Source organism: Neodiprion pinetum, chromosome 3 (assembly GCF_021155775.2).
Source record: "Neodiprion pinetum isolate iyNeoPine1 chromosome 3, iyNeoPine1.2, whole genome shotgun sequence".
Classification (NCBI taxonomy): Eukaryota; Metazoa; Arthropoda; class Insecta; order Hymenoptera; family Diprionidae; genus Neodiprion; species Neodiprion pinetum.
Window position 1 is genome coordinate 22,772,086 of NC_060234.1, and position 14,807 is coordinate 22,786,892.

Below are 14,807 nucleotides of genomic sequence, written 5' to 3' on the forward strand. Positions count from 1 at the left end.
GACCCGATTAATTATATACACAACTTAATATAGCTCTATATACATACAAGTATGAAAAACCAGGTCACCTGTAATATATATTATACTATATGGATATACATCGATCGTATATGAGTTCCAATAAAAACGACACAGATCTTGTAGTAAATATTTTAGGCGGCATTAACGTCGTAATATGTATGGCGTGTGGCATACCTGTGTGAATATATATAATATAAACCCTCGCAGCAACCCACTGCTACTGACCTACATTAACACTGATTGCGAGAAGAGAACTCGAGAGGAGGCCTTTGCAGCCTTGAGCTTTGCCTACTATCGCCTTTGACTTTGCTCCGTGACGCGGATATCAAGACGAGTTTACCCCCCGACTCAAAAGCTGCCAGAGTGCAGTTGGCGTAATTAAAATTCTTACCGTTCAGCCAAATGCTCGAGTTATCCAACGATCGAGATTAAAAGTTAACCGAGGCTATTTAAGCCGCTTGAAAAATTCCATTGAATTCCAAAAATTCCCTCCGCAGAAGACGAGTACTGAAAGCTTTCGAGGACATAATAGCGACTCTGATGTGCCCATGTGCAACCGATGTATGTACACAATTGTTAATATGCACATTGTACACGTGTACACGTGTAAAAGGTACACATAGGCGATCTTTTGAACAAACTCCGACGGTGACGGAAAATCAATTTCTAAGTGTGGCGTGGTAAACCGTGGTGCACGATGCAGCACGTATAGCGTAAAATGTCACACGAGGCTTGCAGAGGCGGGAAAGCTCGTTACCTCGATAAATGTTCTCCAGAGGCGGCTTTTGTTCTCGAATATAACTACCACACCTAAATATATTTCACGTAGGTGCCACCGCGTGTTACATTGTTAACTACCCTGCCACCATTGTGTCTATAATCCATGCACCGTTATACATTATGACATAGGTATGCAATATGCATGTGCATAAAGTACACAACTGCAAGCAGCGACTTTCGAGCCAAGAAACAAGACTGAGTTGAAACAACTCGATAGAATCGGAGCATTATAAAAGTTAACCGTGCCGGTTTCACGTTTCGATCAAAGGTACGTGTTTTTATCATGAGTTCTAACATTGTTTCGTACCAGCTCTCAGGCAAGAAATTTTCGCGGGTAAACATTTGATGAGAAGAGATTTGATTGTCCATAAAAATTTCCAGTAACTAATCATGGCTAGGTAAACATACTTTCAAAAATACATTTAAAATATGAAATGGAAAATGTTTATAAAAATATTATTCAAATGAACAAATGAAAGTGCTTTGCGCAATGCTGTTTGAAATGAAAAATGTAAAATAGGTATTTAAAATGAGTTACAAAATGTATAATGATATACTATAATATACCTGTAAATAGTTACATTTTTTTTTTTTTTAATCAGTAATACACGTCACCTTACGATTTTCATCTTACTTTGTACATCCGTATTATTCTTGATAAGGAACTACAGTTCTTCGTATTACCTTCTATGGCCAATTTGTCCTCCATTGGATATTTTAGCATTACACCGTAAAATAATCGGGCAAATGTTGTATAATAGATAAGTACTGTACTTCGAAAACTTTTTTTCAACTGTAGAAGACTGCAGTTTTTAAGAATTTCGCTGTATACAATAGCTAGTCAAAACGTTGTTGGAACAATATTTCGAATACTTCGATCATACGCTGTTTATTTGTAGAATATCATTTAAAACTCTCTTAACTCTTCTAGAACGAGAGTCACCAGACAGATGTATTCATGCAAGCTATATATTTATGATAAGTATCAAATCATTAATTAATTCGAGCAAAAGAATTGATGCATCGCTAAATAGACTCTTTTTAAGTTGAAGACTAAGTGATGACCTGAAAATTCTATTATTATTTGACCAGTCCGAGAGAATATAGTTCTAGAATATTGGCCATGAAATTTTTCCAGAAGTTTAAAATCCATTTGAATACAGGCATTTGACAAACGGTTGAAGGTATACATTTTTCCATCTAAAACAGAAAATAGAAAACAACTTTTTGTATTTTACTTGCATATTGAAAATCAAACGTTTTCAAATATTATACTGTAAAAAAATGCGCTGTGGAACACTTCTATAGAATATTTGTTGGTGTCAAGCTTAAACTATTCGATGTTAATCTAATATTACCTGTCGTCAATCTAACGCTATATGTATAATGTTCAAACTCTGAGTTGACCCGAAAAATTGTTCTATAGTAGTCCACACCGGCCACTATTGAACAATTTTAACACCGCCCTTTTTTACAGTGTACCCAGCCCTGCACTAATCAGTCTCGATAACTAGTCTTCCAGCTATCGATAATAATAATAATAATAATAATAATGACAACCGAACCAGCCATACCCTTTCGGGTGTTTTCATAAACGATTAGCTTGTGCGGGGCGAGGAAGGGATGCGTTAATAACCAATCATTTTGCGTTTACAGCCGTCTCAAGATGTTCAATAGACGCGCCCGCGGCGTAATCGCAAAGGGAGTATGGAGAACGGCAGCTGAAAACATTGCCGTCGTGTAGTCAACCGCGTTCAAACCTCAGCTTGCCATTTTGGCATCGGAACGAAGTGACCCGTCTTACAACTTTTGCGAGTTGGGTCTTCTCCGAAACGCTAGGAATTTCAACTCGAGTTCTTTCGTCTCGTCAGGCTAAGCCCGTTTTAGACACCAGCGTTACTGGACACCAAAAGTAATTAGAAGCCGTATTGGAAACCAGCCCGATTGGAAAACAGCGGTGCTGCCCGTCGGACCCCAACAAATGAATAAACATATAAATGCCCGATTAAAACCAAAATTGTTCAATTTCATAATGTGGCCCTTGACTGAAGATGTACCTGCTAAGAATTTGTGGACCTTGTGGACCTCGCTCCGCGGCTAAGGGCATGGTGAAGGGTGCTGTAGGGTCGTGAAAGGGAGGATTGCAATTATGCTGAGAGATGTGAAAAGTGAAATTACATAATCTCGTCTCAGGACCGTGATCCTGACTTATTTTTCACTCGTGAAAAGAAGATTTTCCCTTTAAGGTGCCTTCCGATTGGTCTGGATGGCGCTTATCGATGCTTTCGCGAGTGCAAAATAAGTCAGAATTAGGGGACCAGGGCTCCTGATTAGACGGAACGATGTTTTCGTCATTTTCACGGGTGAAAAGGAAATCAAAATAAGACCCGATAAGTTGATTTCCTTGTTTTCTTTCGGCCGTAGACTTATAGAGATAGACTGTGCAATCCGTGTATCGAGCTGGGGTTCGCCCTCACGGAAAAAAACCCCCACTTGGGTGTAAATTCGTACCTCCAACTCATAGATAATGCTAATTTCCCATAAGAAAAAAGTTAGGGGTACGAATTTACACCCAATTTGGGGTTTTTTCCGTGAGGGCGATCACGAAGTAATTTCACATTTGGCCTTTCCCATCATCAAATCATTCGGATTGATTTACAAAGTTTTAGTCAACCAATCAGAATGTTTGGATGGTGGGAAATGTGAAAAATGAACTGAAATAATCAACCCCTTGAAGCTCCAATTGAAAAGAGAAAGCAACAGCACAATCCGACTTCTCTGCTGCACGGTCGAAAGAGTGGGGAACAGCCGCCAGGTGGGGAAAGCAATAAGGCCAGCGGGGAGGTATACTTATATCATACTTATGTAGCTCGGTGTCCCCCCCCCCCAAGTTGTCGATTAGAATAAGAGGTCGGATTCTCGCTGTTGCTTTCTCACTCTAATTAGAGTTTCAGCCTATATTTCAGTGGTTTCAGCTCAGCGCACGGGCCGCACAATCTATCTCTAAAGTCTATGCCTCCGGCGCGAACTAAAGGACGGCGTGTGTGGACTCGACATAGCGTTTGTACTGCAGCGCCATCACGCCGATAAGCTTACGCCATTTACGGTCTAAAAAACGAGTTGGAATTCGCCTCTGGTTTGATTAGTCCACGGTATTTCGGCATAAAAGTTAAACTGCCAATATATTTTTAAGAAGAAGCGTGAGCGAGCACCGGCGGCGCAGAATTTCAATATAATGCCACTGCCGATACACGCTGAGGTGTTTCAGGTAAAAATACAACTTGAACAATGTTACTGCGTATCCTAAGCGCGCCAATATTGATATAAAAAACGCTCTGCAAATTGGGGTTATCTTTGACAGATTAAACATGTCATTTAGCCACTTTTAAAAATGTAACGGTCAGCAAACCTATAGTTTGCGTTGCGCAAATCACTCCAAGTATCATACAATGGATTTCATTTTCTCTTCAACAGCAGAATGCAATGGAGCCAATGCAAGTTGACGCACCTACTGAAGACAATGACAATACAGAAGAGGAACCATACATTGTAGAAAATCCCACGCTGGTAAGGAGCTAACGATCTTTCTCGCCTATCTTTTTTTTCCCATCGATGCTGAAATATTGCTTTATAAATGACTATAGCCCAATTCATTGTACGATAAATTTTTTCAGGATTTAGAAGTCTATGCGAACAGCTATACAGGACTAGCAAAACTGTACAGGTTGATCTATATCGCAGATCATTGTCCGACACTGCGGTTGGAAGCATTGAAAATGGCGATAACTTATGTGATGACAACATATAACACAGGAATCTATCAAACTCTGCATAAAAAGCTGCAGGAGGCAATCGGCACGCCTGGACTGCCTGATATAGCAGCACAGTCGACATCCCAAGACATACCGGCAATCGATCACATGTGGCTAGAGTCTAAGTCGAAGAAGGCGGCCCTGAAATTAGAGAAATTTGATACCGATCTAAAGAACTATAAGAGTAATTCAATCAAGGAAAGTATTAGGAGAGGTCACGACGATTTGGGTGACCATTACCTCGACTGTGGCGATCTCAGCAATGCGCTTAAGTGTTATTCGCGAGCACGCGACTATTGTACCAGTGGTAAACATGTCGTTAACATGTGCCTTAATGTCATCAAGGTATCTGTCTATCTTCAAAACTGGTCCCATGTCATCAGTTATGTTACCAAAGCTGAGAACACGCCTGACTTTTCCGAAGTTCACGGCAAGGACAACAATCAGGCTGTCATCACCAAACTTAAAATAGCTGCTGGACTCGCAGAGCTCACTACAATGAAATATAAAATGGCGGCGCGACACTTCCTCCAGGCTTCACTGGATCACTGCGACTGCCCTGAGCTCCTCTCTCCAGGCAATGTTGCTCTCTACGGAGGACTTTGTGCCCTTGCTACTTTCGAAAGAAACGAGCTTCAAAAGCAAGTCATATTTAGCAGCTCGTTCAAATTGTTCTTGGAGCTCGAACCTCAACTTAGAGATATTATCTTCCAGTTTTACAACTCAAAGTATGCCTCATGTTTGAAATTGTTGGATGAGATAAAGGACAACATTTTACTTGATATGTACATAGCACCACATGTCAACTCTCTCTATACTCAAATCAGAAATCGAGCATTAATTCAGTACTTTAGCCCGTATTTAAGCGCTGATATGAGGAGAATGGCTACAGCATTCAATAGAACTGTCTCCGCCCTTGAGAATGAGCTCATGCAGCTTATACTCGAAGGTCAAATCCAGGCACGCATCGACTCGCACAATAAAGTAATTTTACTTTTAATATAGTATACTAAGTATGAGGTTTTTCTGGGTTGCTTTCATTGTGTACTCATTTTTATTACAGATTTTGTATGCCAAAGACGTTGATCAGCGTAGTACGACATTTGAGAAGTCAATTAGCGTCGGCAAGGAGTACCAGCGACGTACTAGAATGCTCATCCTCAGAGCTGCGATGTTGAAGCATCACATTCATGTGAAGGTAGGAATTTGTAAGAAATAAATTTTCAAATTTTTTAGCGAATGTACCTGGAAAATAATTGACATCTATTATTTTCAAAACGTTGCAGGGTCAAGCACGTGACACGACGCAAGGCGGTGAGTTATCTGTGGCTCCAGGAAACAGTAGCATAGTATCAAGAAATTGAAGTAATTTATTTGTCAAGTCGAAGAAGTAATCGAAAGAAACAAAAGGAATCCACACGAAACTGAAACGGAGTGTGTTCGTTGCTTGGACATTAACTCTTATGTAAATTAATCTTTTGCCATTGTGTTCCTCTACATTTACTTTACCATTTTTTGTTATTTTCTTTTTTTTTTTTTTTTTTCCAAATCGTAAAGTTCTATACTGTACATAAATATGGCCTTTACGTTATAAATAAACAATTATTATGAATCACTAAAAACTGCAATATTAAAGTAAAACTTTTGTAGCATTATCAAGAGCTAAAATAGCTAATAATACGTCATAAATACATGCATGCATATACGTAAGGTACCCGATGTGTATATTAATTATTGAAATCTTGACTAAAAGAATGGAAAAAAATCTTGCATTCTTCACAGTTAAATCTATGTTATTTCTATGATTTGCAACGTCATCTGTTAAATGCAATTATTAATTATTGCTACATTGTTCAACTAATTATTCATTTATCCATTAATAAATTCGAAGTTCTTATATTAAATATAAATGTATGTAAAATACATATTTGTTATTTTTTTTCTTTTTTCTTAAATCTTGTTCGCAGTCAAAATAGAAACCACGGAATACAGAGTGGTCGGTTCAATGGGTTCAATGATATCTAGAGTTAGATTAGTGTTCCTACGGACCGCACTCATTGCAAATTACCAATACAAACGTACAGGACGAGTCTTTCGCGTACCGGAAGTGACTACGTGAGCTAAATTGACAGAGTACCCGCATTGTACACTCTTGGCGTCGCAGTCGTTCGTGACCTGAGGATATCCACTTGCTTCGCGTCACTGGACGTGCCGGCAGTCGTATATGTGAATCTGAACCCTTTTTTGCTAGACAGTGAACCACAGTGAATTTCCTGCGCTTGTGCGCCTATCTCTGATCAATATTACTTAATAAGAAATCGTGATAACTAGTAGAAAAAAATAATGGGCCGTTATCGAAGGTACGTAAAATATGATATACCTTGAGATACAAACAGCGCACGGGGGTACGAACGATAGAACAAAATGGAAGTTGCGTGTACCTCGCCGACAATCAACGCGTAGCAATATGTCAACTGAGCCACCCTTCTCTAGCTAATTGTGTCATCGACCCGGCTAACCGAACGAGATTGACTAAAGTAGAATAAACATACAGCTTTAACTGAAGACCTAAATAGTAAACTCCGCCTAGTTGTTACTTGCTCTCTTTTTATTGTACCCAGTATTTTTCATCAGCGTTTTCGTCAATTTCTTTACGCTTCTTAAGTTTTAAAATTCGCCATTTTGTTACTCAGTTCATTATCCGCGCACTGACCATATAAATCGATGCTTTCCTATAGGTATACTCCATTATTGGGAGTTAGCCTCAACCAATTTCACGTAGCGATCACGCCCCTCGTTGCAAATGAAAACAAAAACAATGAACGGACCAAAAATAACTTGTATGAAACTACTTCAAAATCAATTGTCTTCGTCCTTACTTAGCCGTAGCCGAGAAAGGGATAGGAGGCGCAAATCTCGCAGTCGGTCCCGGAGTCGGTCACCTAGAGATCGACGTGGCTGGGGGGGACCTGGTGGTGGAGGAGGAGGAGGAGGTCCAGGACGCGACAGAGCGGGTGGTGGAGGTGGTGGCCGCGGAGGCAGAGGACAGCCTGGGGCTAATCTCAGAAAGCCACGCTGGGACTTAAGCCGTTTAGAACCATTCAAAAAGGACTTCTATGTGCCTAGTGATGTCGTACAACATAGGGATCCTCGTGCCGTCGAGCAGTACAGAAGTGACAAAGAAATCACCCTTAAAGGAAGAAACATACCTAATCCTGTATTCACCTTTGAAGAAGCGGGATTTCCTGATTATGTTCTGAAAGAAGTCAAGTAAGCAACAAATGGATCGTATTAAATGCAATAATCACTCTCAGAGTGTCCCTAACGTTAATTTGGATGCTTTGGAAATCACACATGTTTCCTGGAATTGACTCCCGCTCTTAAGATTCTTAAGTGCGTTAGGTTAACAAATAGATTTGTTTGTACCAAACCCAATGAAACAAGAAGGGAATAAATTGTGTTCTGGTTTTCGAAAGCCCAAAAAGTAATTTCAATAGATTTCGAATTTAATTTATTATAAACACTATTTTGGGTGTAGTTGATATGAAAACTCAAGCTCCTTAATCTCTTTGACTAACTTCTCATGCTAATTTTTACCTAATTAATTACGAATTTTTAGGAGGCTTGGATTCAAGGAGCCGACATCAATTCAAGCCCAGGGATGGCCAATTGCTCTGAGTGGGCGGGACATGGTGGGAATAGCTTCAACTGGATCAGGAAAAACCTTGTCTTACATACTGCCCGCCATAGTACATATAAATAGCCAGCCTAAGCTAAGTCGCAAAGACGGTCCTGTAGCTTTAGTCTTGGCTCCGACACGAGAATTGGCTCAACAAATTCAGCAGGTGGCTGACGACTTTGGTCATTCGTCAGGCATCAGGAATACATGTTTATATGGAGGTGCGCCGAAGGGTGCGCAGGCTAGGGATCTCGATGGGGGTGTAGAAATTGTGATCGCAACACCCGGTAGATTATTGGACTTTTTAGAATCCGGTCGAACAAACCTGAAAAGATGCACATATCTAGTACTGGACGAGGCTGATAGAATGCTTGACATGGGATTCGAGCCTCAAATTAGAAAAATCATAGAACAAATTAGACCTGATAGACAGACACTTATGTGGTCTGCAACATGGCCCAAAGAGGTAAAGAATCTGGCCGAAGACTTTCTTAAGGACTACACGCAAATAAACGTTGGGTCTCTTCAGCTTGCAGCTAATCACAATATCCTTCAAATTATCGACGTGTGTCAAGATTACGAAAAGGAAAACAAGTACGTAACTAACTCTTCAAAAATCTCGTTTTGTTATTATAATTGCATACAGATTAGCTCATACCTGTGTATCATCACAAGTATATGCCTCACAAGTATGCTACATTAACTGGAGATAAATTAACTTAGCTTGATTTCATTGGCAAGTTAGGTCAGTCCTCTTCAAACAAACGACCAACAACATTTTTTTATTTTAATATTTTTCCAAACGGGTAATCCGTTGCTGTATTGAAAGAACTAAATTTATCCTCTTTTTTTTTTCTTCTAGACTTAGCACATTGTTGAAAGAGATAATGGCTGAGAATGAGAACAAAACGATAGTTTTTATTGAAACTAAACGCAGAGTAGACGAGATAACTAGAAAAATGAAGCGTGACGGCTGGCCTGCAGTCTGTATACATGGGGACAAAACGCAACAAGAAAGAGACTGGGTTTTACAAGGTAAAATCTCGATCAATTACTCATTAAAAAAGTGTTATGAACTATTTTTTGATAATTTCTTGTTTACTGAACCGTAATTTACCATTTATAGATTTTCGATCTGGCAAAGCACCGATACTAGTAGCCACTGATGTAGCAGCAAGAGGTCTTGGTGAGTGAGCACCTTTTTACTACTATGTAAAGAATACAATTTTCTCCATTTTCCTTTATTTATTCATTCAATTATTTATTTTTGTTTTATCCTTATTATTTCTTGGTAGAGAGCTATACGCGGTGATCTGTAAATACGATAAGGTGCGGGAATTTTGTATCATGCTATTTGTTCTGTCATTTTACTATAATTTTGCAGAAAGGTATATAACTGTATTACAGTCGATCTGAAAACTTTCAAGAATTTATAACTTCATTATGCGACTTTGATAAGAGCATTAGCATGCATATTGACTATCTCATTTGTTTATAATTACATAAGAGAAAATGTTACTTGTCGTTACTCATTATCTTACTTTTGTCATTAGATAGCACCATAGAACACAATGAGTGATTAGCATTGATATTATTTTCCCACAGTGTTTATCATTTAGAGAATTTGTTCCCATCACGCCGAATTTATGGAATTGAATTATTCATTCTGTTGCAATTTATAATACAATTCCATGTGACGAATTGCCATTTATCTAGTCAAAAATTATTTACTTTTTATTGTATGTCTCCAAGTATTTATTGATTCATTTTATTATTTTTTGTCAATTCCGCATTACACATATTTGCATAATCAATTTTATTTCTAACTGTTACATTGATTATTGGTAGAGAAATAAGCGTAAGATTGGTAAGAATAAATGAAGAGACAAAAAGAAGTGAATAAAAGATACATATCCTCTGAATTTTTCTAACATCAAAACATGTAACATCTCCAAATTCGTCAAGAAAAAAGAAATAAAAAGACAAATAAAAAATAAATAACAAATTGAAAATGACGTAAACCAAAAAAGTATATAGCTAACGCGGCTGGATGTTTGTTTGCATTGCAGAGGCACATTGCGCGCAGGCCCACGCCGGGTAATGCAAAGCATAGGGGGCCCCCCGCCTCTTAGTTCGGTGGTGCACTGGTTTGCATTGTCTGCGCTGGCTGCTGCGCGTGCCTCTATCCGTCAATTGCGTGACGGGCCAGTCCGGGCCTAATCGGGCCCTACTTAATCTACCTGCGTACCGGATATCTCACTCCTACGCTACTACGCTGTGTACGCCACCTGGGCTGGCCAAGTTGTTGTTGCCAGAGTAGAGTCCCTTCCACTGGCCAGTCGAGCTAGTCTAACCCGACAGCGGTCCAATGAGAGGCGGAGGCATGCTAGAGCAGATGCCTGAGCCTCTAGTGGGCCCTAAGCAACCGAGCCGTGGAGGCTGTTGCTGGAGCGAGTGCAAACAGCCAGGCCCTGCCCGTACGTTGCTTGCGAAACTCGCCCACTGCCTAATTTTAGTATGATAAATAATTATCAAATCAATATTGATCATCCATGTGTCCGTCCGTATTATCCTTCATCAATACTGTGCGATCCCATTCCATTTTGCAATCCTTAGTACTATTCATAACAATACATGCTCCTTCATGTATACCATATCCATGCTATCACTAACCACAGCACCAGAAATCTTATTTACGTATTAGATTCTAAGCTAGGACTCTATGTTTTACTCTTAATGCCGATTCAGCATCTAATTAATTTATATCCATTACTTATGTGTATATTATTCTTCATTTCTTAATTATATACATATTTAGACATGGAGGTATTTTCGAACCACCAATGTGCTTTATATCAGTTTTACAATAACGTTGCTTTATCCTAGCTGTTCACCAATCTATTTTAGATTCTACGTGTCAATATTACGTAAAATGTTACCTCTCATGGTAAGAGCGTTTATCATAAAGTACAGGTAAGCAAATTGCTTATCGAAATAAGAAGTTTTACGTGAAATGTCATTTGCTAAGAGTCTGTATAATACGGTTAATGTTATGAGTGATTAGAATGGATATCTGAAAGTTTCGCACTTCTACATGATTATGTTATGAAATACTGGCAACTGGTGGTAATAAGACTGCTTTCTGAAGAACAATGCAATATTTGAAATACATTGTTTTTTTGAAAATATCTTCTCAAGATATGTATAAATCCCCTCACAGTATTGATTGGTAATATTAAGCGGCATTATGGGATAGAGACTAGATTCCATAGTGTAACAGTTTGATTGGGTATGAACTATTCTTCGTGTAATCAATGCTCTCCAAAGATCAGTTCAATTCTTATTGGCTATGTACCTTCTTTTCTATTACTCTTAGAAAAGTAGCCTGTAATTAAATTACCTTCAGCGATACCATATCGCATGCCTATGTTTCGTCATGAATTTAATCATTCCTAATTATTAGACTACCCTAAGCTGTTTCATACTTACTCAATTTCGTTATCAATCCAGCTTTGCTTCTTTGAGAGCATTTGATGACACGTGTGGTACATTTATCATCAATCCAAAGAATACGTAAAAAGTGTTGCCTGCGACAGCAGTCTAATGTACAATACAGATGTTTGTCTATGGTTGACTGTTTCAGAGAACATATTCTCATTTTACGTGTTGGTTTCAGACGTGGAAGACGTTAAGTTTGTCATCAATTTTGACTACCCTTCGTGTTCCGAGGACTACGTCCACAGAATCGGCCGAACAGGTCGAAGGCAGAAGACTGGAACTGCCTACACCTTTTTCACTCCAAACAACTCAAACAAAGCAAACGATTTGATTCAAGTATTGAAAGAAGCTAATCAAGTTATAAATCCTAAACTACTGGAACTCACTGATAGCAGAGGTGGTGGTAGCGGCGGCGGCGGCGGTATATTTGGAAGGCATAGAGGTATGCTTGAGAGGGGGCTTTGAAAATTCTCCGTTCTTAATCGCAAATTATCCTGGCAATCAAGTTCAATTTCAGCCGAAACAATAGTTCTCTATGCTAACACTTTAAAACTGACTTGAACAGGAGGAAGAAGCAGATGGCGTTCTAAGGGTGGAGGAAGCGGAGCAGGAGGAGGAGGGAGAGGTGGAAGAGATCGCAGTTTCTCCAGGAGTCGAAGTCGCAGTCGTAGTCGTGAGCGCAATGGTCGAGGAGGAGGTCGTCGGAGCTACAGCCGAAGCTACTCCCGCAGTCGCAGCCCCGTAAACAATCGCACAGGCAAGTCCTCAGCCAGTCCCAACAACGGTGCAGGGGGCTCTGTTCCACCCCCAACCCTGGCAGCCGCCACTCGTTTAAACTTACAGCCACCTCCTCCGCCCCCTCCCCCTCCTGCTCCTCCTCAACAACAACCACCCCCTGCTCAGCCTCTTCCTCCATTACGCCTGATCTTATCGGCACATCCCCCCCCTCCCCCTCCTTCTCAACCTTCACAACCACTCACAGTTTCCACCCACCCACAACTCCCTCCTGCCATGCCTTCTGTTATGGGGCCGATGGGCCCTTCTCTACCCTCGCATAGCCATGTTGCGTATACGGGGGCCCCGACACCCACTCATTTGAACGTAATGGGTGTAATGGGGTTGGGAGGAGCTCCTCCCCCTCCGAGAGTGAACATGGGGAACGTGGGTGGAGGGTTCCACCATCAGCAGGGGGGTGGCCCACCGTCAAACATGAACATGGCCCCTCCGTCCAATTTAGGCGGAGGTGGCTACCCCAACATGCCACCCCGAACGTACTACCAGTCGCCTCCACCGTCAATGCACCCCACCAATGGCTTTCATCGCTAGCAGCGGTCTTCCTGCTGTGCTGCGTGGCCACAAGGTTTGTTTAGATCATCGGGGGAGGGGGATATCTGTCCAATTGATTTTTCCAAGATTCCAAGAGGAGTAGGATGGGAAGGGATAGGAAAGGAAAGGTGCGCGTATCGTATCAAGTCGATGAACGATACCCAAGGAGATTGACGGTACCATATGGGCACCTCTCCCCTGCGTCAATTACTGCTGTTGATGTCTAGTCAATGGATTAGTTAACTGCGTCCAGCTGGTCTACCATACGAAAATTAACCGATGACTAGTTTTTCATTTAATATTGCACATCCATGTAATGTATCTACATAAATCATTTATTCAGTTACTTTTACACCATACTTGAAACATTTTTGGTTACTGATTTAAGACAGAACAATGAACGGTAGCGTGTTTATTCCTTTCAGAAGTTATTGGAAAGAGTTACTGGAGCAGCGAAAGATGATCTCCGATGAGCAGTTCATAACGTAATTATTGTGACATGGGCAACTCTCATAATCCCGCTTCTACTTGGAGATGACAAGAAAAAAATACGGTGTGAAATGAATAGGACAAAATACATTTGATAATGATTTGACCATTACGGTGAACGAATGTGCGTGTCACATGTTTTTATCTGTCGTAATTTATGAAAAATTATTGATTCAAACATAAAAAAAAAAAACATTATCAAGAAATATAACAAAAAAAGATTTATGTCAGCTGTAAGATTCAAGTGAACAATCGTGTAATTTTTAAGTTTTATTATTCTTAGTTAATGATTGTAGTTATAAATTCGTGGTATTTTACTTGCTACTCATTCCCTGCCTCTTTCTCCTTTTATGTTTACAAAAATATAGGAAAGATCAATCATTAATGTACAGTATTTAAACGTCAACATAACAAATAAAATTTGTTAATCATAATTTACGTGTGCCATTGTACTCTTATGTCAACACATGCCTTTTTTAACTACATATTTAGTACTAAACTCTGTGTAATTTAGTTGACGGACTTTCCAATCTTGCACAATAATCTGTCGGGTGCGTCTTGAAACAAATTTAATTTCATTAGGCAATAATTAACGTTTCAGCAGTAGAAGCTGGTATTTTTCATTTGCAAATTTTTATATTATCAGTCGACACTGTTGTATATGCGCGATCGAGATCAATCTCGAAAGTTCGGTTCTCTTCGTTTCCATTTCCAGAAAAAACCATTCATTGTCCCTCTGATCAATAATTTGACACGCATGCGTTTAGATATTGTGTGCCATCTACATACGTAGAATGAAGAAAACATGCTCTCGTAACATATTAGCATGATATTAGTTTTCCCAAGTTATCCGTATACCTATACAAAAAAAAGGGCAGTGGAGAGATAGCATGGAATGTAATGAATATACTTTCAGTGAGTTACTCTAATTAAACAGAATCAAAAACTTTTATATTTATTTATTCTCAAGACCAGATTTTTTTTTTCTATTCATTCGTACAATGGGCGTATATGGGAGACTTGAGATGCATAAAAAAAAAAAAAATTATATATACAGTTACATAAGGCTGCGCAACTTTATGCGCACGACCAGTATCGAACCTGCTTTGTGGTATCGATTGCAGTGCCTGGACGCTGATTGGCTATTACGGCGTGACGCAAAACACAGTCATTTTCTGATTGGTTCGAGAGAATCATGCGCG

At 39.8% G+C, this 14,807-nt stretch overlaps 2 protein-coding genes across 3 annotated transcripts; both read left to right on the forward strand.

Moving 5' to 3' along the window:
- Window positions 1-3,847: 3,847 nt before the first annotated feature.
- On the forward strand, window positions 3,848-6,327 carry CSN1b (COP9 signalosome subunit 1b). 2 transcript variants are annotated; one of them, XM_046616869.2, is made up of 5 exons: window positions 3,848-4,069; window positions 4,279-4,368; window positions 4,476-5,597; window positions 5,677-5,811; window positions 5,900-6,327. In XM_046616869.2, exons 1-5 carry the CDS (start codon window positions 4,037-4,039, stop codon window positions 5,975-5,977), a joined length of 1,458 nt encoding a protein of 485 aa, XP_046472825.1. In that variant the 5' UTR covers window positions 3,848-4,036; the 3' UTR covers window positions 5,978-6,327. The 2 variants fall into 2 exon arrangements, with proteins under 2 accessions (XP_046472825.1, XP_046472824.1); XM_046616868.2 differs by having other exon boundaries at window positions 3,850-4,069; window positions 4,276-4,368.
- A 453-nt stretch (window positions 6,328-6,780) lies between these two features.
- Window positions 6,781-13,857, forward strand: LOC124214898 (probable ATP-dependent RNA helicase DDX17). The gene is made up of 8 exons (XM_046617645.2): window positions 6,781-6,973; window positions 7,497-7,883; window positions 8,233-8,886; window positions 9,155-9,327; window positions 9,419-9,478; window positions 11,969-12,232; window positions 12,356-12,547; window positions 13,542-13,857. Exons 1-8 carry the CDS (start codon window positions 6,957-6,959, stop codon window positions 13,577-13,579), a joined length of 1,785 nt encoding a protein of 594 aa, XP_046473601.1. The 5' UTR covers window positions 6,781-6,956; the 3' UTR covers window positions 13,580-13,857.
- The last annotated feature ends 950 nt before the right edge of the window (window positions 13,858-14,807 follow it).